Below are 27,517 nucleotides of genomic sequence, written 5' to 3' on the forward strand. Positions count from 1 at the left end.
ACCAAAAGGTGACGTGAAAGCGACAGAGGGGGGTGTCCTGAACAAACCAGCCATTTTTAAATAGTTTAGCCAGCTGTGTTTATTTTTGCTGCCTCCAGCTTCATTTGAAACAAAATGTGTCTTCTGGCAACAACACACCTTCCACGTTCTGTGTGTGTGTCGCGTTAGGTCACGGCAGTTTACTGCGGCGCCGCTAAGACGACCAGCCACGCTGAGGCGGTACTAAAATCTGCAATGGAAAACGGACGCACAGTGAGACGAGTAGAGTCGAGGCGAGTAGAGTTGAGGCGAGTCGAGCAGGTACCATGTAATGGAAAAACGTCATTACATTAGTCTCTTTCCACAACCAGTGTCCATGTTACTCTGGATACCCCACAGAAACACACTGTTGAATAAAACAAATAAAAAAAGTCCACAGCAAGTTATGGGGATTATCCAGAGTAACAAAGGACATTGGATAGTTTATGTGAAGACAAGTTGTTGTTGCATGTATTGTTTTAACAAATAAAGTTCCCTTTTCCCTCAATTGAATAGGAGTCGAGGCAGGACTCTCTAGTATCTTAATGTCAAGATACCACTAGAGGTAAGTAAAAAAAAAAAATATTTGTTTTTGTTCTTTCAGTTGGAGAAAAGTCACTTTGTGTGCGTGTATCTCATCTTAAAATGATCATCTTAATAGCTACAGGCATCAGATACATGTAATCAAGTACAATATTTTGCTTAGAGATGTAGCAGAAGTAGAAAGTACAGCACTGGTACCAAACATTACCTCTGTGTTTCAGTCGACACTCCAACATTCCAACATGACCACACACACACACACACACACACACACACACACACACACACACACACACACACACACACACACACACACACACACACACACAAACACAACCAACAATTCTAGATTATAAAAAGAGAACAGTGATGTAAAGCAAAGGCCTCATAACCAAAAATGGATGGGTACAGACACACACACACACACACACACACACACACACTCACACACACACACACTAATAAAGTTGTCTGAGTGTTGTTTGGCAGGGCGGGCGGGCGGGCGGAAGATTCATGATTTTTAATATGCAGAGCAACTGTAAAGTGGAAAACCAGACAGACTCACACACTTACACACCAACACAAGTAGCCTACACTGAGACATCAGTTTCAGCGCTACTCACACACACACACACACACACACACACACACACACACACACACACTTCATATGAACTATGAAGATGTTTTTCTATTGGTATGGTGACAGACAGCAGCTAACACACAACAGATCGCTCCCAACAGAGAACAGAGAGCCCTCACATCATTAACACCTCCTGCTGCGTACCACTGGGCTTCAACTGTCTGGAGACACAAAGCCAAGAGAGGGAAGAAACAAGAGACGAACACTTAGGACACGGACAAAATGGTGCTATAAATGTGTGTGTGTGTGTGTGTGTGTGTGTGTGTGTGTGTGTGTGTGTGTGTGTGTGTGTGTGTGCATGCTCTCTATCTCCCAAATGCCTTGAATCATCTGCTAATTAGTCAGGAGCAATTAAGTACGCTTAAACTAACGGCACACAGAGGCAGCACACACACATCCAGGTAAACAAATAATCACAAACACAAGGAATGACTCACTTTAACTGTATCAGTTCATGAAAAGCAAAAGGAGTCCTCAAATAGAAATGGAAGAAAGGAATAATTGTCTGTGAAGAAGAGTGAAAAGAGAGAGACAAAGGCAGACAGACAGGATGAAAAGAGTAATAAAGAGTGAAGCAAAAAGTAGGAGAAAGAGATAATCATAAGTCCCAATGGACAGATTGAAGCAGAGTGGATTCTATCACATGCTATCTCTCATTTATATGCTAATTCAGGCTATTAACAAAGGCAGAAAGAGAGGGAAGAGAGTCTAATAAATAGCTACTGATTGCTGTTTGTTCATTAGTTAGTTTGTGTTTTTAAAGAAATGTTGTAGTGAGCAACCAGCCAGCTGTTTCCTTTGTAACTTAAAACTGCGTATCATACTGTCTTGAGTGCGAGAAACAACAACGTGGAAAGTGGATGTTTGAAATGAAATGAGAAAAATATATAAAATAAAGCCAGAAAGAAAGATGTTATCAATGTAATTTAATTTGGATTAACGCTGCAAATCATCTCCTTTCATCCCTCCTCTCCTCTTCCACTTTTGTTCCCTTATGAAACTGATAGCCACTTGAGTGCTTCTCCTCTTTTTGCTGCTGCTGATCTCAACTCAGTTCAATTAAGTATAAATATGAGCTCACTTACTGTACACACACCATCAGTGTTATTCACTGACCTTCAAATATACAAGTGGTAAGAGATCATATAATGGTGCCACAATGATCAAACACAGGTACTGGGAAAGTTGTTTTTTTTGTTTTATAATAATTATGGCAATTATATTCTTTGATGATTAAAACAAAATAGTTTTGTTCCACTTTTGGATCTATTGTTTAGATTTTGCACCTGCATGTATAGCCTAGCTCTTATGTCCCAAAAAGAATCCACAGAAAAATGCACACAGCCCGTATTCAGAAACCGTGCCTTTAAACAAGCCGGCAGGACTTCCGTACGGTTGTGAGGTCATAACTATACTATATATAGGTAGAAAGTGCCGCTATAGTGACGTTACAATTATTCCCCAGCTGCAATGATGATGGTGCAGAGACTCTGAGAGCGCAGATGCGAAAGACCCAAAAAAGCTGACTAATCAGAACAAATTGGGCATTTTCGAGAGGAGGCCATAAAGAGACAGGCACTAAAATGGAGCGTGAGGGTGATCACAGGTATATTCAGACAGACAGCATGAGAAAAATGTGGGAAAAAATGTGGGTTTTTTACCATTAAAGCATGTAACCATGTTGTAGTAGTAACTAAATATAAATATGAAAATGAGCATGATATGGAACCTTTAAAGCAAATCATTTAATGAGAACTATATTTGATCTTTTAAAATCTTGAAAATGTGAGTGGAAATATTCACCCTGATAGATGGTGTTTGTGATTCATTGAGCACATATCCTCTCTGTCTTTTACATTACTCATTCAGACAAACAGAAGTATCCATCCGTGAAGGAGCTTAGCACACAGCACACACACACACACTGATCATTACCCTCCTGCCTTGTCACAGACACTTAGAGAAACATAAAGAGAGAGACCTGAACCAAAATCCTGAGATGATTTTGCCGCCTGTCACAACCACTGTGTGTGTGTGTGTGTGTGTGTGTGTGTGTGTGTGTGTGTGTGTGTGTGTGTGTGTGTGTGTGTGTGTGTGTGTGTGTGTGTGTGTGTGTGTGTGTGGAGACCACATGCAAAGGGTTTCCACGGGCGACAGCCAGAGGTTCTTGAGGGGGGTTCCCCAGGCTGTGATTGCTTTTCCAGTGCTGTCATCACAAAGACACACTTAGATACTACATACTAGACATACTCAAACAGCACTCTTTGTCAAAACAGTAACAAAGGCTCAGATACAAAAAAAAAATTCTAAAACAACAATACAATTCCTGCCGTTTGTATCGTTTGTTACACCTTATGGCACAAGCAGCGATGCATCATACCAACACTGGAAATCACTTTTTCCACACAAAAGTCAACCCCCTCCTTCATGCAAAACATCTGGGTCATCACTTTTACACATTATTCTCACTGTTTTACTAAAGCAGAACATATTGCACTGCAAGAATGTTATCCAAGCACAGTAAATATCTACAAAAGTTTTTTTTTTAATAAAGCAGCCTTCAAAACGAGGTTACAGCACTTCCTCACATGGTCCATTTTATGACCTCTCGCTGGTTTATAAGAACCTTGTGAAATCCATCAAAAAACACAGTGAGGGCGGAGAAGTCACTCATAATGGTACAGAAAAATAGAACATTATGGGGCATATCATTTCACAGCAACTGAAATACAGAAACAGATTATTGACTCAAGATCCAGAGTGTAACGTCAAAGTCACCCATTTTAGTTTAGCACAATATTTAACCTTACTCTAATCTATACAATTTCAATGAAGCACCATTCCACACCAATGCAAGAGATCACAGTTTCTAGACTTCACGAAGCACTATGACTATTTAGACAGTATGGCCCTAGTTTTCTTGTCATATTTTATGATTGACTAATGGACTGCTGTAATAACACATTGCTAACGTGAATCTATCTATCTAGCTATCTATAACTACTGTTACTTTAACAAACTCTTATTCAAGCAAAAGTAGGCTAGATGAGTAAAAATGTAATTAAATATAAGTAAAAGTAGGTCAGTTCAAATCTATCTAATCTAAACGTTACTGTGTTACTTTTTAAAATGGGAAAGGGGAGTGGGTTATGATGATATATGATACTACTGTTAAATAAAAGAACATCTTAAGGCTACAAAATAAATTGCATTAAATGTCATCAGCAACAAGACCCCTTGTGTCCAACTCAACAGTAAATTCCATTTCTATGCACTTTGCAGCCTGTGCATACGACTGATTATCAATTATAAATATACAACCACCTTCTTCAGTGTAGCTTCACTAAGGGCTCTGAAACACCCACATTGGCAGCTGGTGAACATAGTGGAGCGTTTAGCAGCAAAACAGCCAGATATCTCCCTTAGGAGATGGTGGAGACCAAAAACAGAGCTAAAAGGAGAGTTAATATTGGACTTACATTTACCAGATAGACATAAACACAACTCTGAATGAAGATGAATGTTGTTACTTGTCTGCTGGATGTGTAAATAGACCAATTGCTACCACATTTACTATACCAACTTTAAAGGTGATAAATATGTTGTGTTTTCAGCTTGTTGGTGGTGCTGCCCCTGCAAGTAGAAAAATAAAACAGTTATTCAGGTTTAATGTCATACCAGGAAGATGAAAATGTTAGACAACTTAAGCAATGAATAAAAAGAGGACGTTAACTTAACTTCAGTTGACTTGAAGATACCATAAAATCTGTGAGGTGTGTGTGTGTGTGTGTGTAAAGACCAAGCTAAACAAAAAAGCAGTAAAGGGATAAAGAGGACTAGTGAGAGAAGTGTGCAGCGTGTCAAATTATAAACACAGCTTCCTTTTAAACCTTAAAGAAGTGAGGATAAAAAAAACATAAAGGCGTGTGAAACAACAATACTAACACTTTGAGTGTATGCTAATGTTGACTTTACACTATTTTAACATGGATTAAACAGATATGAGCTGTGAATGGATGATTCACATTATGTCAGAACAGAGTCGAGCCTCACTCGTAACTGTTTAAAAGTCTGTGTGAAGGGGGCCCACTGTGTTATGTAAATGAACCACCTCAAAGGTATATTTACAGTCTGCACTGAAACCCCACGCTCCCCCATTATAAATGTACCTTATTGAGTCGACTTTAAGGCACATTTTCGCCCTAAAGATAAACATGTTCAAAAGTTAAGCGGAGACATGATTGATTCAGACACAAAGCGGTGTGGTGATGGAACATTTTATCATGGTTTTAGGAAGGAATCAACAAACACTTTCACACATAACAGGAACAGATGTTGCCTTTAGAGAGGAGACGATTACACAGTTTTGTATTTTCACACCAAAATATATTGCGAAAAAAAACAAAGTATGAGCTAAAAGTCAATTTCCCTGCTCTTTTCTTCTTTTATTGTATTATTTCTCTCTTTTCCTCTTCGCTACTGTGAATGGATATTTCAACTGGAGCAGAGAGAAATTGTTGTGTTTGCATTTGTGTGTTTGACCTCGTCACTGAGAGCACTGTTTCTGTGTTGTTTGGTGTTGTTACAGGAGTGTGTTATAAATGTGTTATGTTTGAGAAACAAAAAAATGAAAAAAGGGTATAAGGGCTTACGGAGTAGATGCACCGATCTGATACTGATATCGGATATCGGACTGATACTGAGTAAAATAGCTGGAATGATTATTGGTGACAATGGCACCAATCTATTCAAACCAATTCTATGATTATTTACAATATATTATATACACAACATGTGTATTATGTAACAGACTGGGTTGGAGGTGATGGCAGCTGAGGCGAGCCTTTCTGCAATAGTAAGATTAGCAGAAAAATATAAATCTGAAAACATATAAAATTATAAATTAAAAAGATAATAAATCCACGTCTTTCATTCTATGTCTGGGTCGGACCTTAAGTGTATTTGTCAGCTCTACAGACCAAACAATACAAAGGGATACATGATGCTGTGTGAGCTCCAGAGGTATGGAAGGTCTCATGCTGCCTCCTAGTGTTTTTACAGAGAAAATGCATCATCACTGCAGCTCTTTAACTGTTTTAAAAGACCAACGATGAATCCTGCTTGGGCCAAATATGATCAAAACATTACAGTGCCTGCAAAAAAAAAAAAAAAAAAGAAATATGAGCACTAATTCAATCTCCAACACATGTAGGTCAGTAATATGAAGGCAAAATACAAATACACCACCACTGCTCCCGCAGGAGCTACTGCCAGGTGAACTGCATTTAATTACGGTTGTTTAGCATTAATGATATTCACCATTCAAGTGATGTACGATTATATTTCCATATCAGTGAATATTACAATATCAGAGAATCATGATCAATTAATATCATCTTTTTATTAACATCTTAGTAGATTTATGACGGTAATTTGTTCAGGCCAGAGTTCTGTAAGGACCAACTTTATACAATATATACAGCTGAGATGAAGGGAAATAAAGGCGACAAGAACATTAACATATATACAATGTTATCTTTTGTGTACTAACAAGAAGTTGTGTTGAAATTGATCAGTTTGGCCACAACAACAATTTAAAGTTTGCCTCAGTGCCTCTCCAAAAATTACTTTAACAAGTAATAGACTATGACACACACAAACTAAACAGTTCATTCAGCAAAGAAAGATTTAAAATGTGTACAAAATCCAGACCCAATATGGACCAGTTCTTGTATTTCTAAGACTCAAAAACATCAACTCTTGCTTTTAGTTTAAATACTTAAACCTGTGAGTCACACGACACAAACCAGATGTATCCTTTTCCTCTAGTCAACCATAAACATTCAATCTATTCAAGTACAGCAGAACATAATTGGATTGGAAAGTAAAACAGCCAATAAACAAAGTATGACATCCAGTGACATTCTTGCAGCTATGTTTGAGCCTCAGATATGCATTACCTTGTGAATGTATTATTTAAAGAAACATCCATTTGTATATAGTGAAGAGAATAATAGCTCAAATGGTCACTTACTAATGTTTCAGAGCTTTTCACTTTGTTATTAAAGGATTATATTTGCTGAATGAAACCGGATGTTGAAATCTCTAAACCATTAGTAAGTGAACCTTCACGATCTACTGTTCCCAAAGGTCCAGAGTAAAATGTACATATGAGCCAGCCTTTTTGGCTTATAACCAAAACAAAGGTATGCCTACTTGCAGACGCGTGTCATAGGTTGCATAAACCTACAGGCTGTGACAAATTCTAAAGAGTGACGATAGCTTTATTAATTTATAATCTTGTGTAGAGAAAATATGTTTTCTCTGCTTTTTGCTTTCATGTGAACCATCTCACGACTCTTGAACCTTAAAAACCACTGGTCTAGAAGAAACCAAAAAAATGTCCTTATCAAAGGGCAGCGCTCGGAGTAAACTTGTTGCTGTCCGAGAAAGAAAGGAGTGCTGTATTTGACAGAAAACTCCACAGAGCGAGACCTTTAAGATTAAATGCAGTTCAACATGTAATCGACTACAACAAGGTCAGAGAGTGATCCTGTCAAGTCAGTCTTGTAGTGCGGACTGAAACATGAGCAAAGAGCAAGAAACAGCTGTCTGACCCATGTTCTTTAAGTCGTATTAGCATCTGTAGTGTTATTGCAAACAACCAACATTTCAATAAGTTGCATAGATATAAAGGAGTGTGTGTGTGTGTGTGTGTGTGTGTATTTAAGAGCATTAAGTAGACAGATTAAGACTAGAAGGGTATTAAAACGAAGAACTGGAGCACTGAACCCAATGTCATCACGGCTGATGAGTCATTAACCCCTCAACAGTGTGTGTGTGTGTGTCACTGGCAGGCAGGAGTGATGCAGTCGTCAGAGGGAAGGGCATTTCTTCAAAAGTGCTTATACACACACACACACACACACTTTAGCAACGCTGTGTGTTGCGGAGCATCATCCCTCCTTCTTGTTCCCCCAGCCAAACAGTTTGGACATCGGAGACTTTTTCTTTGGTTTGTCTTTCTTTATGTCTGAGAGGAGAGAGAGAAGGAAAGAATAGTCAAATGACGTCACAAGTGAGATTGGTAATAGTTATTCTGTGAAATCTCAAACAATCAAACTCAAATCAGTTTTAAAAGTGTTTGTAGCACAAACTAACAATAAAAGCTTTGTAGTCGTTTGCTAACAAATCAACGTTATAAGCCCATAATACCCCAAATAATATAATATGTCAAGATTTGCTGATATATTATCATTTCGTTTTGTTGTCCTTATTTTTGGCTGCATGTATTTCTATTGGAACTGTGTGTGTAACATTGGGGCGGCAGTAGTCCGTGGGGACTTGGCTTTGGGACCCGAGGAAGGGCGGTTCAAGTCCTGCACGGACCAAAGTACAGAGTGTTAACTGGTAGCTGGAGAGGATCCCTTGAGCAAGGCACCGACCCCCAACTGCTTGGAGTGCTGACTATGTGGCAGCCCCTTCGCACAGACACCTCTCTATTAATGCATGTCTATGGGTCCTGTGTGTGTATTTTGGGCCTGTGTGTAATGTAACAACAACAAAGTTTAGAAATTAAAGTTCCCTATCGAGAGGTTAATAAAGTGCTTAAAAAAAAAAATAAAGTTGAGAGTAACGCAAAACAGGAGTCAAATTCTTTGTATGTGTACACATATAAAACCAATAAAGCGGATTCTGATTCAAAATTTGATATTTGTATATTGGTACTTTTATATTTTAGATTAGTATAATTTTAACAACTTCTGTATGTATTATTGTGCTTTAAACACATTTACACACCATTCAAAAGCCAAAAGAGAGTCCAGAAGTTTAAAGTTAGTTTCTAGTCAGTAAGTCTGTTTCATCTCTGAGGGTTCACATAGCAGAAGCACGGTCATGGTCACATGATTCAGAATGTCAGTTAACCTTTGTTTGAGGTGTCCTGTTACAAGATTTAAAAAACAAAAACTCCTGCCAGAAAATCAAAAAGTGATATATTTCCGTGGCCGTGGTATAGAGTAGCATTTACGACATGTGTGTAAACTATCACATGTACTCCGAGTGGGAATGAACTGTGAAATGTTGGCACTAACTTTATGAATAACATTAAATTGAAATGGATAGTCTTTAGCCCACGGTCGGCGTTCACTTGCTGCAACATAACGACCTTTCACTTAAGTTCAATAAATCTCGGAAAGATTCAGCCCTGCTTTCCCAGTCATGAATTGCAAATGAAGCCGGCATTAACTCTATTCTATCAGAGGGTCAAATTAACCAGCTACATTATCCATTTGTCTAATAGGAAACGCCGCTGACAAAAAGAGGGGGAGCATTTTGTTTGATGCTTTTTCCATTAGCAGTCATTAGATCAAATGAGATGAAAACATCGGCCGGTGGCACCCTTAAAAATCTGTGTGTTGCGGAGCATCATCCCTCCTTCTTGTTCCCCCCAGCCAAACAGTTTGGACATCGGAGACTTTTTCTTTGGTTTGTCTTTCTTTATGTCTGAGAGGAGAGAGAGAAGGAAAGAATAGTCAAATGACGTCACAAGTGAGATTGGTAATAGTTATTCTGTGAAATCTCAAACAATCAAACTCAAATCAGTTTTAAAAGTGTTTGTAGCACAAACTAACAATAAAAGCTTTGTAGTCGTTTGCTAACAAATCAACGTTATAAGCCCATAATACCCCAAATAATATAATATGTCAAGATTTGCTGATATATTATCATTTCGTTTTGTTGTCCTTATTTTTGGCTGCATGTATTTCTATTGGAACTGTGTGTGTAACATTGGGGCGGCAGTAGTCCGTGGGGACTTGGCTTTGGGACCCGAGGAAAGGGCGGTTCAAGTCCTGCACGGACCAAAGTACAGAGTGTTAACTGGTAGCTGGAGAGGATCCCTTGAGCAAGGCACCGACCCCCCAACTGCTTGGAGTGCTGACTATGTGGCAGCCCCTTCGCACAGACACCTCTCTATTAATGCATGTCTATGGGTCCTGTGTGTGTATTTTGGGCCTGTGTGTAATGTAACAACAACAAAGTTTAGAAATTAAAGTTCCCTATCGAGAGGTTAATAAAGTGCTTAAAAAAAAAAATAAAGTTGAGAGTAACGCAAAACAGGAGTCAAATTCTTTGTATGTGTACACATATAAAACCAATAAAGCGGATTCTGATTCAAAATTTGATATTTGTATATTGGTACTTTTATATTTTAGATTAGTATAATTTTAACAACTTCTGTATGTATTATTGTACTTTAAACACATTTACACACCATTCAAAAGCCAAAAGAGAGTCCAGAAGTTTAAAGTTAGTTTCTAGTCAGTAAGTCTGTTTCATCTCTGAGGGTTCACATAGCAGAAGCACGGTCATGGTCACATGATTCAGAATGTCAGTTAACCTTTGTTTGAGGTGTCCTGTTACAAGATTTAAAAAAACAAAAACTCCTGCCAGAAAATCAAAAAGTGATATATTTCCGTGGCCGTGGTATAGAGTAGCATTTACGACATGTGTGTAAACTATCACATGTACTCCGAGTGGGAATGAACTGTGAAATGTTGGCACTAACTTTATGAATAACATTAAATTGAAATGGATAGTCTTTAGCCCACGGTCGGCGTTCACTTGCTGCAACATAACGACCTTTCACTTAAGTTCAATAAATCTCGGAAAGTTTCAGCCCTGCTTTCCCAGTCATGAATTGCAAATGAAGCCGGCATTAACTCTATTCTATCAGAGGGTCAAATTAACCAGCTACATTATCCATTTGTCTAATAGGAAACGCCGCTGACAAAAAGAGGGGGAGCATTTTGTTTGATGCTTTTTCCATTAGCAGTCATTAGATCAAATGAGATGAAAACATCAGCTAGTGGCACCCTTAAAAATGCAAACACACACACACACACACACACACACACACACACACACTACACAAACACACACACACACACACACACACACACACACACACACACACACACACACACACACACACACACACACACACACACACACACACACACACACACACACTTCTATCCACTTCAATTAGAGGCATCCATGATGGAAATCCTCAATTGGATAATTTATAAGCCAACTAAGTTGCAGTGACATCGAGGTTGTGATAACTAATGAACAGAGTGGAGGTGGGAGGGTTGGGGGGGTCAGACGGCCTGTGGAGGTGTTGGAGAAACTCACTGAAATTCATCATCATCTTGTTTAGTTGTTCGTCCTCCTCTTCCTCCCTGCGAAAAAGCAAACACAGATTAACAGCCGTTCGAACCTGTATGAGCATAATATAGAGTATTTATACATACTATAGAATCTATGAGAACTAGGGCAGTGACATATTTTGTTGTTTTGGCTCTGTACTGTATTGGATTCATATTAAACTATGGCCATGAAATAATGCTGACGCTAAATGTTTCTTCAGTACTGATTAATTCGTTTCTGTAATCTATCATTTAGTCTTTAAAATATCAGAATAAAGTGAAACATGCCTGTCACACTTTCCCAGAGTCGAAAGTGATGTCTTTAAACCACAAAATATTCAATTCACAGTGATAAAACTGAAAAATCACAATACATTTGAGAAGTTGTAAACAGTGGATAATTGCCTGATACATGATTTAAATATACAATAAACATACATGTACATATGTACATATACTGTATACATAAAATAACAGTTTTTAGCATTACTATGACGTTGCAGTGCTGATGTTCAGCTATAATTGTAAGGGTTTTACATCCACAGCAGCTGAAAAAGTGTAGGAACTGTAGCCCTTTTCCCCCAGTTTGATGCTGTCCTACAACTGTGGGGCTGTGTACACTCATTACAGACCCTAAAACCCTGAATTTTGTAATATTAACATATGTACAGTGTTTTTTATTTAACTAGTACTGTTATCTGTCTAAACACAAGAAAATAATCCGTTGTATACAGTGGTGTTCTTAGGTGGAAAAATGGTGGGGTGACAACTACTGTACAGGTGACAATCCACCTGAGCACATACCTGTTCTGCGTAACGTTAGCTATGTTTACCCAATTGTTTCGCGTTTTGTCCTGCTGCTTTCATGTTTGGTTATCCTTTTAGAAAGACGCTTGAGATTTTGAAAGCCTGTTTTTGACCAGGTCCCATCCACTCGGAATAACACACACAGGAAGCAAAAGAAAAATAAATTCTTCAGAGGGCAGACTTTTAAATTTGTGTTGTAGAAGATAATCTACATTGTTCAAGCTGAACAAAATTACTACCAGCGTGAATGACGACAACACGCATATAGCCAATAAAATTGCAACGGGGAAACAGGCAATCAGCCCCACATGGCATCAAGTTGTGCCATCCACCTTTTGAGTGCATAAACACCATTTTAAAACTATTATATCCAGCCACTGACCTTATATTTGTAGAATAATGGTAAATAACAGCAGAAAAGTATATTTTATACAAATTATATTAATTTCTAAGTTACTCAGTACCACTAAAATCACACTGCCATGCCAGCAGTTGGGGACTCTTCTCCTCTACTGTATTTGTATACACACCTGAGTCTGTCCTCATCCAGACCCTCTATAATAGCGTTTCTGTCGTTGACGATCTCCACCAGTTTGGCCATCAGCTGCTCTTCTCTCTCACGGTCCCTGGCTGTTTTCAGATGTTCTGCTCAAACACAAACACATTTTAATCTCATCGGTTTCATTTTTTGTCTTGTTTTAAATGTGTTACCCCCCAAACTCTCACCTGGTTTTTCCATCAGTTTCCTGAGCTCCTGCTCAACACTGGGCTGCTCTTCCTCCAGGTCCTGGGTTTTTCCACTACACATAAAAACAACATTCAAATATACTATTGTATATGTTACTACCGCCTGGAATTGTATGTCTCGAGTTTTTTTTTTTGACAAATTTAGTTTTGCCTCAATTATATATATATATATATATATATATTCATATGAGCTATGCGGTTATTATACCATCACATTTTCTGTGAGATGCAGTTGAAAGCTCTGGCATTTAGCTATTACATACACTGAGTTAAGATTATTTTGCCAAACTACTACACCCAAGGTCAAGAATAAAAATTATATTTTGAGTGCCACTAAAAACAGCAAAATCATCAGTATGTTGTCACCAGTAATGAAGACGATTGTAGCCTAAAGTCATCACTAGCAGGGAATTACATTTGCCATGTTATGTGTTATGTGACAAAGATGAACACATTTTTACAAATGTTATCCAACCTTTTCCAAACATTTGCTTGTGATATTCCATTAAAAAAAATTGTGTAATTTTTGACTTGAATTCTTGTACCTGAAGCCTACTTAACATAAATTGCCATAATTATGAAAAACATACCAAATGTATTTGACATGACCACAGCTAACAGTGATTCTATAAATAGTACACGTAACATAGTTACATAGTGCTTTTCTATGTTAGCGGACAAAGGGATTCACATTTTGCCTCTTTTTTTTGGTCTCCACTAACTCCTGAGGGAAATATCTGGCTCTTTAGCTGCTCAATGCTTCACTATGTTCACCAGCTAGTCACTAACTTTTTCAGTCACAGGGCGTAAAAACAAAACAAGGAGCTTAAAGACACTAACACACTCGGGTGTGAGGCAGGCAATAATTCTCCGTGGGTTTGTCACCATGAGCGACCCCTGTCACATTACAAATGGTCATTTGATCCATTGTTAACATAAACATTGATTGATGATTGATTAGTGCAGCTTTAAATGGGCATAACTCAGCAGTCATGAGCTCAGTGTGCCCACTGTTAAGATATTTTCCAAAAATCCCCATGATTTGTATTTTATTGCAAATCTGGAATCAAATACAGACAACTTTCTTAATATTTTTTTGTTTAGAGGTAGAGGTTGAACATTCATTTATGGAAGGAATAACTGCAGCACATGTGTGCTGTTAAGCAGCATCCTGCTTTACACTGCAACCAGTGGGAGGGTGAGCTGTCTTGTTCCAGGACACCTTGCTGTGGGATGGAGGAGGGAGGACACTGGGAATTCAAACTGTCAACCTTCTGGCCACAAGTCTGTTTCACTAATCGCTAAATAGTGGCATGCCTCTTCTCAGAGTGTGTTTGTGTGTATGTGCGTGTGTGTACTCACATGTAGACCAGTTCAGACTCCCGGCGCATGGCCACCTGCTTGTTCCTGATCAAGTTGAACCACTCGACCATGAGCTCATCCATGAGAGAATCATCTTCACCCTCTGACACATACAAACACAAACACACAAAGTTAATTACTCTCCTTCCTCTTAATCTGCCTCTCTTTTTACTGACTGAAGAGGAGGCTCATACAGTACGCGTGTGTGTGTGTGTGTGTGTGTTAATCTCACCTTCTTCACTGCTGCGGAGCCTCACTTCCAGCTCCACCCCCCTCTTCTCCCACTCGTTCAAATTATCTTCAATCTCCTGCAGTTCCTTCATGATGTCCTCTTTAAGAATGTAGCCCGGCTTCGTCTACAGATGTTACACATATACACAAATATTAAATGAAAGACGTCAACCAAAACATAGGTAAGGAGCACAGATGAACATAACATTGTGATCCCAGAGCATTTACTAAATGACATCCTTACTGTACATCTTAGTGTGGAGGAAAAGGCAGTAAAAGAAAAATATAAATGAGTGAAAAAATGTTTTCTTTTCCTCCAATCAGTAAATTAAATAAATGAAACCTAATTTATTGTATACATCTATAGGTCTTTGACTAGCTCGTTTTATTTGTCAGCTACATGGTTTTCCTATTGTTTTGGTACTCATTTAATCACTTTTAGCTTTAGCTAGCTAACATTGTTAACGTTAGCTTGCTGCCTAAAATACTTTAGCTACTGTTACAAGAGTTCATACTGCGAAGCTGCAGCTCATTTTGAATGAAAAAGAAAAAAATAATTCAAAAGGCATTACATTTAAAATGATATGATACAATCTAAGGCAAACATATTTTCTATTTAATGGTTCAGTACCTTTGACTTTTTTGACTCTGGCTTGGTGCCATTTGCAGTTGGGTCTCTCTGACCATTCAGGAATCCTGAAAAAGAAAATAGATAATAAGAAAAATAGATATAAAGAAAGTTAGGAATGATGACAGGGGAGGGAGGAAACCCCTAAGATGTCTGATTCATATATATAGGCAGTCTTTAAGAAGACCATTTGTGCTAGAAACATTGTGATGTCCACGTAGAATAAAAGAGGAATTGGGAACAAGATAGGGATATGCAGGTATGTTTTATGTCCAAATCGCATTTAAACAGAACAACATTACAACACTGGTGACCATGTTACCCTTTGCTGCAGGTGGAGTGACAGAAACGCTCGGGCTGGGCAGACGAGAGGAGGGAGAAGGCCCGACAGACAGCTCTGAAGTCTGAGGCTTTCCAGCTCCATTAGCCCATGCTTTAGGGGAGGACTGGGTGGGACCAGCAGGTCTGTGGATGGATGGAGGATGAGCAGAAAAGAGAAAAAGAGAGACATAATTCAATTAATGGCCATTTATCTGCTCCCACAAGTAGTCCCCGTTCTGTCTTGCCGCAACCCTTAGTTTTGATTCATGAGAGTGGGAGGAAAGGTCATCTGGGGGAAAAGAACTCAGAGCACTGAGCATATGTTGCACCACGGAGGACTCTGCTCAGTCCTGACACCATTTGGGGCTCACATGCATGTGGCGGAAGAGGAGAGACTGAAAGCTCTGACTACAAATGATGGGCGAGCCATTTGGAGGAGCAGCAGGTACAGGCTTCCTGTGGGAGGAAAGGTTGGATAGATGGATGAAAGACAGAATCAAAGGATGGATGGATGAAAGACAGCATCCAAAGGTTGGATAGATGGATGGATAGATAGACAGGAGGACATTAGGAGAGAAAAGAGATGCTGATATGCTGTGAGCCTGCCCACGTACAGATACTCCCTGGCAAGGGCAGGGCAAGGAATTAACCAGAAACATAAAATATAGAGGCAACACAGAACAAACGTCAATAAAATAAAAGTCTTACTTGGAGATGGGTTTAAGCTTCAACCTCCAGTCTGCAGGAGAGTCCTTGTTTTCTGATGCTGCTGAGAAAAAAGAAATCAAGCAAAACTTTAGTTTTTCACTTTCAGGTAGGGCTGCTCGATTATGGAAAAAATCCTAAATCACGATTATTTTGGTGAATATTAAAATCACAGTTCACTCATTGGATTTTGGAAAGATGGTGCAATTATTGAACTTAAAAAACAGTGAAACAAATTAACAGTGAAAACACCGTGAACTGTTCCCGCTGGACTTTTTTGACAAAATAAGAATAAGAAAAAAAATGTACTTGCAAAACTTAATGTGCAAAATAATCTTTATTTATTTTATTTTTTTATTCTGTTTTTGTGATCATTAGGAGCCAAAAAGCCGAAAATGTTGATTAATTGCACAGCCCTACTTTCAGGTTTATTTCCTGCATCACACCAGAGTCCCATCCACTACCCAATCTCTGTTCCTATTATTTTATGTTTTGTTATAGAGAGATTTGCCACCAAAAGCAGGTCAAATCCAGGGGAAGAAAAATGTAAAAGGTCCACATTAAGTGCAAACTGCTGTTAACAGTAACTCTTATTCAGCACCCTGAAAATAATCACCAGAGGAACAAGGAGCTTCTGCGTGTCATTAAAGCATCAATGAAGTCTCTCAGTCATGAATGTGTTGAGAAAGCTTGAGAGATATATATATATATATATATATATATATATATATATATATATATATATATATATATATATATATATATATATATATATATATATATATTTTAATATAGTAGCCTATTTACAGAAGAAGAACATGAACTAGTAAGTGGACCTTTGAGCTTAGATTACACACATCTGAAAAACTGTTGACACCTTGAACTGCAAACAAGGCATGTTTTTAATTTCTGTATTTATTTATTTTAAGATTTTAATGTTTGCAAAATGTTCCCAGAGCCTTGAAAACAAGTTTCATGTTGACGTCATATCTGTGTAAAGTATATGGAACAATCACTTTGTGCATAACTGGTCCTTATTTTTCACAATTTGAGAATTTTGTTTGGTGGCCTACTTTGTTTGAATCTTTCATGAGGGATCATACCATCATGAAAGACCATATTAGGTTATTCTTCTACCAATATCTGCTGTCTAAATTTATGACTCTGGGTAAGGTGATTGAAGTATTTGTTTAAGGCATATGACAAGTTTATTGGATAACATTTTCAACCATATTGCTCAGCCCTATATTCTCTGTACAACAAGCACTTTCACATAGGGCTGTGCAATTAATCAAAATTTAATCGTGATTATGATTTCGGCTCCCAATGATCACAAAGCCAGAATAATCGAGAAAAACAATGATTTAGCTCATTACGTTTTGCAAGTTAACTCTTATTTTCTCTTGTGTTCTGAATGAAAAAAATTAAGTTTAAATAGGAAAAGTATTAAGGCAAATTTCAGTTGGATGTGGTTTTTTTTACTGTTGATTTATTTAACTTTTCCAAATTTTTTAAGTTTAATAATTGCAACATCTTTCCAGAAGTCAACGAGTAATCGTGTTAAATTATCTTGATTTCAATACTGACTGAAATAATCGTGATTATATTTTTTTCCATAATCGAGCAGCCCTACTTTCTCATATATTATACCACACATAAATGAGCGTTTCTCACACAAACGTGTATTATACCAGGCTAAACTACTCTGTGTACAGTTATTAAAGTGTGTGAGTTTAACCTGAGGTGTTGGGTGATTCATTGCCGGGCTTTGAGGCGCCTTTGTCTGGGGTTTTTGCCACAAGTCCACTCCTGTCGGCCGGGCTCGGAGTCCGGGTGTCTGTCGGAGTCTGCAGGTCAGCGAGGATCGACGGGTCTGCTTTCAGCTTCATTCTCACTCTGACACCCTCTGTCTCCCTCTTTGGAGTCTCGACTTGAGAAGGTCTGATTGGAGGTGACGTGTTATTAAATGCTAGAATTCACCAGTAGAGGTCAGGCTGAAGCAGGGTATTATAAAGTCTAGTCATATGTTAGTGAGTGTAGCAGTGTGTGGTTAGATTACTTACTTGTCAGTTTTCTTGAGCGCTACACTCGTCCACAATGGCTTACTGTTGTTATTGTTGTTCTCCTCAGTCAGTTTTTTGGATATGAAGGCAGCTGCTGATGCTTTCGTCTTTGTATCTCCACCTATACCAGCTGTTTTAGCTCTCTCCCCACCTGTGTCCAATCTCACATTCGCTTCTTTTCTACCCAAACCGCCACCATTCACAACAACAGTCTGACCAGCTGTGGCCTCCTTTACCTTACCGGTCACATTTGGCCCTTTATTTATGACAATGTTGGTGGTTGTAGTCTTTTTCTCTTTATCGTTAGCGGTGCTATCCGATTGGAAGAAATTGAGCTTGGACTGTAGTGTCTTTGCCGCCGTGGTTGAGGTACGAGGAGCAGCAGTGGGCCCGGTGTTGATAGAAGTGGTTGTTGTAGTGAAGGTAGATTCACAAGTAGTCCGTGAAGCCGTGGGTTTGGAGACAACACATGTCTGACTCTCCTTAGCAGCGGAAGAGAGACTTGAAGCAGGCCGGGCAGGAGACGGGGAAGAAAAAGTGGTGCAGAAGCTGGGAGGGGTGCTGGGTTTATCCGTCAGCCATGTTGGTCCCAGTCTGGAGGGTGCCTGGTTTGGAGGAGTTGTGTTGGCTTTAGGGGAGTCTGCTAAAGGAGGGAATCTAGAAACAGGGGTGTTTGTGGGTAAGCCTCGGAGAGGTGCAGTTGGGTTTGTAGGCGTCAATAACCTGAAAGACAGAAAGCACAACACATATCATTGTTACAAGTACAAAATTCTTCCCACACATGGCTCCCACCGCTGGCCAATCAGAGATCCTGTTAGTGCAGTTGGAGCTTGAATGCAAACCCCTTAACCAGGCCCATAGACAGGGGGGGTTGGGGTGGTTCGAAAGAACCCCCCCTCACCACTAAAGGTCCATAATTTAAGTCTGTTTTTTTTTTGTTAATTTTACTAAACAAGTGTCTTTTTAAATAATGACGGCCAATCCCCCCAAAATAAAAATGATCTATATCCTTAACTGAAGCCCTGATCTTGATAAAAGCACCACTTCTGTGAATGTGTTAACTGGCACGCGACAATCTAACGTCTAATGTATCAACAATCCATGCAACTAACTTTTATGCACTCATTGCAAAATCTGTGAGGCCAAGGACATCAAAATGAAGCATTTGAACCTCATAATTAAATACAAAATGAGGAAAAACTGCAAAAAAGTCCATGTTTCAAAAAACTAACATAACATAACTACAGTTTTATGAATTCTGGATGATGCCAGATATGTGTGTAATACTTGGATCCCCACAGTCTGTCGAGGTCAGGAAGAATAAAATAGAACTTACATACAGCCAAGAGTTGATTTCTGATTTCGAAGGCACCGATTTTTCACAGATTTTATATTTCCGCCTCATCTACAGGGCAGAAATCTTTGATTTTCTCTTAAACCAGGCAAGGAAATGTCATTGCAATAAGTCAGAACCAGAGTTACTTACAACTCACCAAAGTGCATTCAATTATTCTTTAAATTAAAGCGATCATGAAATGGAAACTGTAAATGTTACACAAATGGACTATGACATGGAATATAATAAGCAGGGCACACTGCTACTAGCATATCATACGCAATCTCCAACTAAACTGTCGGCGAGCAAGTTGCATTATGGGTAATATAGGCGGAAAATTACGACAAGAAAGAACATGTCTGCTTCCGCTGCATCGATTTTGATCCTTTTTTTGTCCGAAAATAATACAATATCAGTGGATTACACTTTTTATGCATCATTTAAATGCAAATTTCATTAATCAATGTATAGTTGTTTTTTAGATTTACCAATGAATTCACTTTTTTTACTTTGATTTTAATTAAAAACTGAAAATGTCTATAATTGTTCTGGTGGCACACTCTAGACTCCACAGATTATAAGGATCAGTTATGATTAAATTAATTTCCTTGGGTTCTTACTTTGCACAGTTTCTGTGATAGAGCTTCCCATCCACTAGATGTCGCTGCACCAGGTGAACGTGATTGTTGCAGGTCACACATTTGTTACTCAGGGTGCCTGTCTGATGGGATTTCTCAACCACAACATCCTAGAAAAGGGGAAAAGAGAGTGAGAGGGGTTTCATGAGGTGGAAATGAAAACTTTATTTATACTGACTGTAACTTATCTAATGCAAGTGGGTTTCTTTTGTAACAGCAGTTTGGTAGAACAACAGAACTTTGTCTTTGTGTTTGGCTTTGCAAACATCCACATTTCTCTGATCAGAAAAGTATTCAGGCAGCAAAGGTTACCTTTGTGGCATTTCTGGTTTGTTTTGGGGAAGGAGAGGGCCGGGTGATGTTGGAGGAGGGGGGAGGGCTGTTCTCTCTGGCCGGTTTGGAAGAGGGAAACACCTTCGCCGCCACCGGCTGGTTCTTCTTCCCAGACGGTTCATCTGTGGGGCCGTCTGCTGGGCGCTTTATACCTCCCATACCACCAACTGCACCGAACACATAATAAACAGAGACACACAGTCAGATGAGACAGGAAGAAGGGAACAAAGGCAGAGACGGACACTGTGAGACACCGATACTCACTCGGGGAGCGTCCATGGAAGTAGTTGTAGTACTGGGACACGTATGTCAGGATACTGAGGCGGTCAGGAACCCTAAGAGCCACCATGTCTTCTGCATCCAACAGCGCTGGAATTCCCAACTTCTCCTCTGCAACCTTGAACGCCTGCAAATAACATTACAACAATAACTTTATCCAACAAGACAGAAGAAGCTCAGGGTGGATTTTTAGCATCTAGGCCAAAGATGGAAATAGACCAATACATCACATAAAAAGCAGAACTGACTGACTTTGTGAGACCTCAATGAAAAACTTGGGAGACGCTCTGCATCTTAACACACTTTGCACAAGAGCTTTGCTACTTGATGTTAGTATTCACATGCATGTTTGGGACTGTGAGATCAAACGACAGAGAGAGGTTTGGCCAAAATCTGTGTGTTTTGAAACTGAAGAAGGCAAGAGTCCAAATACATTTTCATTGAATTTTTTGTATTTCACTAATTGAGTACTTGATATTGGATTGAATGCCCATCCTACCTATGGATGTGGATATGTGTTTAAAATGAACGTTTTCTATCATCTACGTCTTGTTTTTAGCGTGTCCTGAAAAACTTCCCTTTGTTCAAATGGCAGAAATCTGACTACAGATTGAATCTTCACCTTATGTGTTTAGAGAGAAAGTGAGTCAGGAATTTCTAAACTAGATTCCATGGAAGCAGAAAAAAAACAACAACAAGCAGAGGCAGGCCGACAAGCACCAGAGGCATGACTTAATCAGTAATCAGATAATCAAGAGAGCCATAAAAACACTGTTTACTTTGCTGTGCACTTTAATCTCTTACAGGTTATTGTTGTATTTAACCAATCTGTTCCTACAGATTTGTTTCAGTTACAATCCTGAATGATGTCAAATGATGGCTGCTAATTTAAGCTTTTATTTGATATATTTCACTTTAAAGAGTTAAAATTTGTGATGTTGAGCTTTTTTCAGTCCCAGTGCTCAGAGTCCAGTGATGAAGCTGCGGGTAGAAAGTAAAAGTAAAAAAAAGCAATAAAGCAATGTGCCCAGACTGAAACACTCTGTATTTGGCAAAGGCTTCTCCCTCCTCTCTGTTTGACGTTTTTGAAAATTCCCTGTTACCTAACATGAAGTGGTGCTGATGCAATATGCAGAGCCAACACGCACGTAAAAGCAATGTATGGCTGCAAGTAACAATTACTTTAATTAGCAATTCAAAAATCAATTATTTTTGGAATGAATGTCTAATATTTTAAATAAATCTTGCTTTGTTTACATCCATGTTTACTAGATTGTCGTCTTCTTCACTGGCTTTGTTGACTGGGGCTGGGTATCATTCCGAAAATTGCCGATACCAATACCGTGACTTCGATACCGGTTCCTAAACTTTTTTTGATACCAATTTTATAAAACAAAAACAAATTACAACATTACGGCACAAATCTTTTTATTTTTCAGCTCCTACTACGTGAGCCCCGTCTCTGTGCATAATGTAGAGTTGTTCCTGCCTGTCTCTGTCAATGACGGGGTTATCCGTTTGTAAAGTGTCTATGTGTCAGTTTTGAAATTAGCACTTCGCCAGCAAGCAGTACTTTATGTGCAGTTGTGCTAAAGTTTGCTTGCTAACATAACAGAAACTGTCTCTCTCTCTTTCATCGGAAATGGCAGAGTTTCACGATTGACCCTGCGGAAACCACACACCCCCTAGCGTTCTGGCGGTGAAATGCACCGCAATGCAAAGAAACGCGTTCAACCCCGACACAGAACTCCGAAAGGGTCACAATGCCGTAGGAGCGACACCGTAGCTACGGCGTGGAGTTGACGCAGAAGCATAAAACAGCCTTAATGTCTAATCATTAGTGCACAACAGGGACCCACTCATAGACATACAGCTCCATATTGCTACTCAAGGTCTAAAACTCCACAGGGAAACTTTAAGTCAGTAGGATTGATCCTCTGGGGATCATGAATGTCTGTAGATCTACTGCACTAAAACCCTGTGTGTATTTAGGAAACACGAGTTTGTCTGAACAAAAAAATGGAAAACATTCAGAGGTCAAAATGCAGAATGTAAACATGTCTTACAAGTTTGTTGTTCTCATAAACATCTTCCTTCTTCAGTGAGTCAAAATTGCTGCAACAGAGGAGAAACAAAATGAGTAACAAAACACTTGTGATCCAACTTCCCTTCCTCATTCATTTGTTTACAAGCAGCCTAGACCAACAACATGTGTTCTTTAGTCATGCAGAGCCCTTCACATCAACATCATGACATTGACAGTGTGACTGATCAATTCACTACATGGCCGCTGTGGTGACACATGATCTCATGACATTTCCTCATACAACTGAAACAGAAAGCTCATCGTGTATTCATAAAAGGCATGGAAGTGTCTATATTCAGTGAACCGAAGCAAAGCCTTTAACCAATGGTTAGTGCTTTAGCTCATGTAAACATGAAATATGTTGCCACTCTGGTCTGGCTGCAAGGAAAAAGTGGAAAGGAAAGAACTGGAACAGCTGTGACTCTTCTTAAAATGAAACTACTTCCTGTTTGCCATAAGGGATTCACTGGAACAAAACCAGGTGTGAAGGTCTCTGTGTGAAACTGGCCAAAGCTCAACTGGAGATGGTGAGTCAAGTCTTTGTAATATTTAAGCCTAATGTTGACAGATCTATTTCGGAACATTGTGTGCCAACAGACTTTACAGCTGTCAAGTACAGAATATTAACACATATTCCCCATTGGGAATTCCCTTATCAGAAAGTTCAGAAGGAAAACACAAAAGGAATTGTCCTTTTTAGGCACCAGACTGAAAAGGATGTTTAATACATTAACTAACTGTAAGAGATCCCATAACACTTTGATTTTCAGCTCTAAGTGCTCACACAGAGCTGAAACAATTAGTCGATTAACTCATTTGTCAATAGACAGAAAATTAAACAACACAACGTGATAATCATTTACACGTTTAAGACGTTCAAGCAATTTATCTTTCCAAGCATTCTGTTTCTCAAATGTGAGGGTTTGCTGTTATTTTCCATTTCATATTGTATATTGAATATCTTTTGGTTCTGCACTGTTAGCCAGACAAAACAAACAATATGAAGACATCACAAGGGCTCTGGCAATTTGTGATGGCCATTGTTCCCTTTTTTCGTACATTTTACGTAATAAACAAAGAATGACTCCAGAGATTATTCAATGATGATAGACATCATCGGTTGCAGCCCTATTGCCGAACTTCAAAATGTCATTTGAAGAAGTGTTTTTCTATATTGCTTGAGACAAAGTTATTTCAATGTACAGGCCTAAGAGTCAAGTATGCAACGTGTGGCTATTATGGTAGCAAATAATTATTGATTCCATTCAGGCTCGATTGGTTAGACTTGGTAGATGTTCACAAATTCATATCTTGAATTTTAGTGTGAAGACACAGATCAGAACTCATAAATTTAGATAGATGGCTTTCAAAGTAAAAACAAAAAAATTTAGTACTATCTGAATCCCAACATTGAGTATTCAAACGTGATTATATTTCACATTGCTTATACGATTTATATCTTTATGGCCGTAAACTGCTACCATAATCAATGGCTCCTTCTTCTATAAAAACAGGTCATGTTGTAGCCTAAACAGAAAGACAGCACTAACCGGCTTAAGGTGTGTTTTACAAAACTACTAAACTTCCCCCAGTTCCTGCGAGTTGTCCAGTCCTCTGGTTGGTTTGAGTACTTACATGAGCTCGGGTCTGTGTTTATGGATGAGAGCGCAGAAAGCCATGCCGTCCCTGAAGGACGTGGTCATGTTGGTGATGGACACATCCCGGTAGCCTTCACACCGGACCCGGCACCACTGCTGCAGCGCCTTCACAGCCGACATCCCCGGAGCTCAGACCCGAACTGATCCGTGTGTGTGAGTGCAGCAGCAGCTGTAGGCTCACCGAGCTCCCTCCCTCCTCCTCCTCCTCCTGTCCCACCAACAAACTGTTGAAAGTTTCCACAGCAGCTTGGAACACGCAGGATCCAGGAAATGACAGACAGCAGGGTGTGTGTGTGTGTCTGTGTGTATGTACGTATGTTAGTACGTGTGAGAATCACCTCCTCTTTACTGAGAAAGTGTGAAGTAGGCTAACTGGATGACACCTGCAAAAGGTCGATATGACGCGGCATGAGTGGAGTTCGGCTCCGCCTTTATGTTTCTTTCTTGTGTGTGTGTGTGTGTGTGTGTGTGTGTGTGTGTGTGTGTGTGTGTGTGTGTTCTTGTTTAACTATATTCCCTGGGTCCAAAAACCGGGAATACAGTATACTTGTGGGGTCCGGACAGCTTTGTGGGGCCAAAATGCTGGACCCCACAACTTTAAAGGGCTGTTTGAAGGTTAAGACTTGGTTTTAGGATTTGGGATAGAATTAGGTTATGGTTAGGGTGAGGGTAAGGGTTAAGGTTAGGCATTTAGTTGTGATGGTTAAGGTTAGGGTAAGGGGCTAGGGAATGCATTATATGACGGGTCCCCACAAAGATAGTGAGACGCACTGTGTGTGTGTGTGTGTGTGTGTGTGTGTGTGTGTGTGTGTGTGTGTGTGTGTGTGTGTGTTTGTGCGTGCGTGCTTGCGTGCTTGCGTGCATGCGTGTACAGGTAAGATTTTAGATATGAGTTCATGAGTCCAGATTACTCAGGACATTTTTTTAAGTAGCCCATAGCCATCACCAAAAATGTTTTTGAAATTATTTTAAGCTTTTACGTTATATATTGTTTCATTCGACTGCTAAATTATATGTTCTGCTGATTTGATTTGCCTATATGATTGTCTAAATGCTGCTCTACAGAATTATCCAGATTGCCAGGAATAGTTTAAAATCATTTCTTCATTCTTTTGGCACATTTAAGATAACCACAAAAAATACCACAGTCAGCTACCTTTAAAAAACACACCACATGTAAGTTGTGCGCAATTATGTAATGTAAACCTCTCAAAAACCCACTCAGAAACAAAACAGAGTGTGCCCTCTATAACATATTTGCATGATATATAGCAACACGTATTTAAGGCTTATAATATGGAGCTATTTTAGTTAATGGAGGATAAACTGTAAACCAGTTGTGGTTGTTGCTTGTGTAAGTTGGCCTGTCCTGTCCTGTTCTGTCTGCTGGGTGTGTTGAAGGAGGCGGGTGGTGTCTTTTCAATAAGTTACCTGACACCTGCACACATGCTCTGTTCATGAAGGAGCAGGTCGACAGCAGAGCAGCATGTTTTGTTCATACTTTTCAGATACTTTCTTTACTGCAGTGTAATGTTTGCATTTGCTCCTGTTTATTTATCTGTATGTTCGCAGAATGAGCTGCAGATTTCAAATTAATTAGGTGGAAAGTTAGGTCATGGGGGGGGGGAGGAGTTATAGTTACTGGTGTTGATAGCGCTACCTGTCGTATAACCATCGACAATTCCCACTAACTTACCTTTCCACATTGTGGATTTTTTTTTGTTGCAGTTTTTCCACCATTCATTCTTTACAATTTTAAGCAAATTAGTTTTTTTGATGTTTTTTCTCATTTGCCTATAATCGGCTGCCATTTCTTGTAGGTGTTGCCTATTTAACATAAATTGCTATCACCCTTGAACCAGTTTAGTCAACATGAAAACAGTGAGCAATCCTAGTTCATGGCATTGACTTGCATGCGGTTCTACAGCAATGCAATAGATTTAAATTACCACTCAGTTCACTTTAAAGCTGCATTAATCAATATTTCACATTAACAATGGATTAAATCACTTTGAGTATGTAGAAGAGATAACTCGTAGTGTTGAACCCACGCTGAATTATCACCCAATTTTGCGATTCTACGGGGCTTTTTAGTAGAGATGTTCCGATACCGGCTCCGATACTGCCTAAAACGCTGGTATCGGTATCGGGAAGTACTGGAGTTTATGCACCAATCCGATACCACGTAATAAAGGCCTAAAGAAAATCTACGTTAAAGTAGTTTATTTATGTTCTTTTTCCGTTATAACTGACTGTCAAACTGCATAATAAAAGAAAGCTCTGTGGCGTTCATCGTTTGTGTTTGTTCATGTTTCACAAAGAGTTTAACCTGAGCCAGACCGACAACAAAGATAGAAATCATATCACATCCATACAGGGATAGTAGTATACAGTTGTTAAAACATAATCAAATATATGACACACTGGTATCGGATCGGTACTCGGTATCGGCCGATACGCAAGTTCAGGTATCAGAATCGGTATCGGGAAGCAAAAAATGGTATCGGGCCATCTCTACTTTTTAGCATCTTTCAGCTCTTTTAAAATGTGTTTTGGTCCACTCTCTCCGCTCTCATCAACTCTGCCTCCAGTTTTTTGTTACCAATAAAGGTCTGATTAACACACTGCGCACTGCACCAAACAGCAGATAAAAAGCATAGTTGGTAAACTTAGTGGAGCATTTAGCAGCAAGAACCAGATGTTTTGTGCATACTTCAACAGAGCTAAAAGGAGAGTGTTGGACTTTCCCCCGTTCCCCATTACAACTTAAAGGTGACAAATGAAAAAAAAAAAGCCAATTAATGCTGCTTTAAAGTGAGTCTGATTCACTTTAAAATGCGTCTCCAGTGGTTGAAATTGGCACCTTGCTGCAGAGATGTAGAAGTGCACTCCTGAGTGTGATCAGAAC

The 27,517-nt window shown here is 39.2% G+C and overlaps 1 protein-coding gene and 1 long non-coding RNA gene across 2 annotated transcripts; one reads left to right on the forward strand and one right to left on the reverse strand.

Annotated features, from left to right (window-relative positions):
- Positions 1-6,585: 6,585 nt before the first annotated feature.
- On the reverse strand, positions 6,586-24,925 carry LOC144533958 (MICAL-like protein 2). Its single transcript, XM_078275524.1, has 17 exons — positions 24,587-24,925; positions 22,932-22,980; positions 20,851-20,992; positions 20,566-20,753; positions 20,236-20,363; positions 18,280-19,002; positions 17,955-18,157; positions 16,220-16,277; positions 15,513-15,655; positions 15,194-15,258; positions 14,564-14,687; positions 14,332-14,434; positions 12,949-13,022; positions 12,753-12,867; positions 11,402-11,448; positions 10,829-10,831; positions 6,586-8,237 (listed from the first exon to the last, which is right to left on the reverse strand). Exons 1-17 carry the CDS (start codon positions 24,727-24,729, stop codon positions 8,161-8,163), a joined length of 2,385 nt encoding a protein of 794 aa, XP_078131650.1. The 5' UTR covers positions 24,730-24,925; the 3' UTR covers positions 6,586-8,160.
- On the forward strand, positions 23,166-25,639 carry LOC144533967 (uncharacterized). Its single transcript, XR_013503499.1, has 2 exons — positions 23,166-23,478; positions 24,544-25,639. It is a non-coding gene; the product is annotated as an uncharacterized LOC144533967 (long non-coding RNA).
- The last annotated feature ends 1,878 nt before the right edge of the window (positions 25,640-27,517 follow it).

The sequence above is a fragment of the Sander vitreus genome, chromosome 2, assembly GCF_031162955.1.
Source record: "Sander vitreus isolate 19-12246 chromosome 2, sanVit1, whole genome shotgun sequence".
Classification (NCBI taxonomy): domain Eukaryota; kingdom Metazoa; phylum Chordata; class Actinopteri; order Perciformes; family Percidae; genus Sander; species Sander vitreus.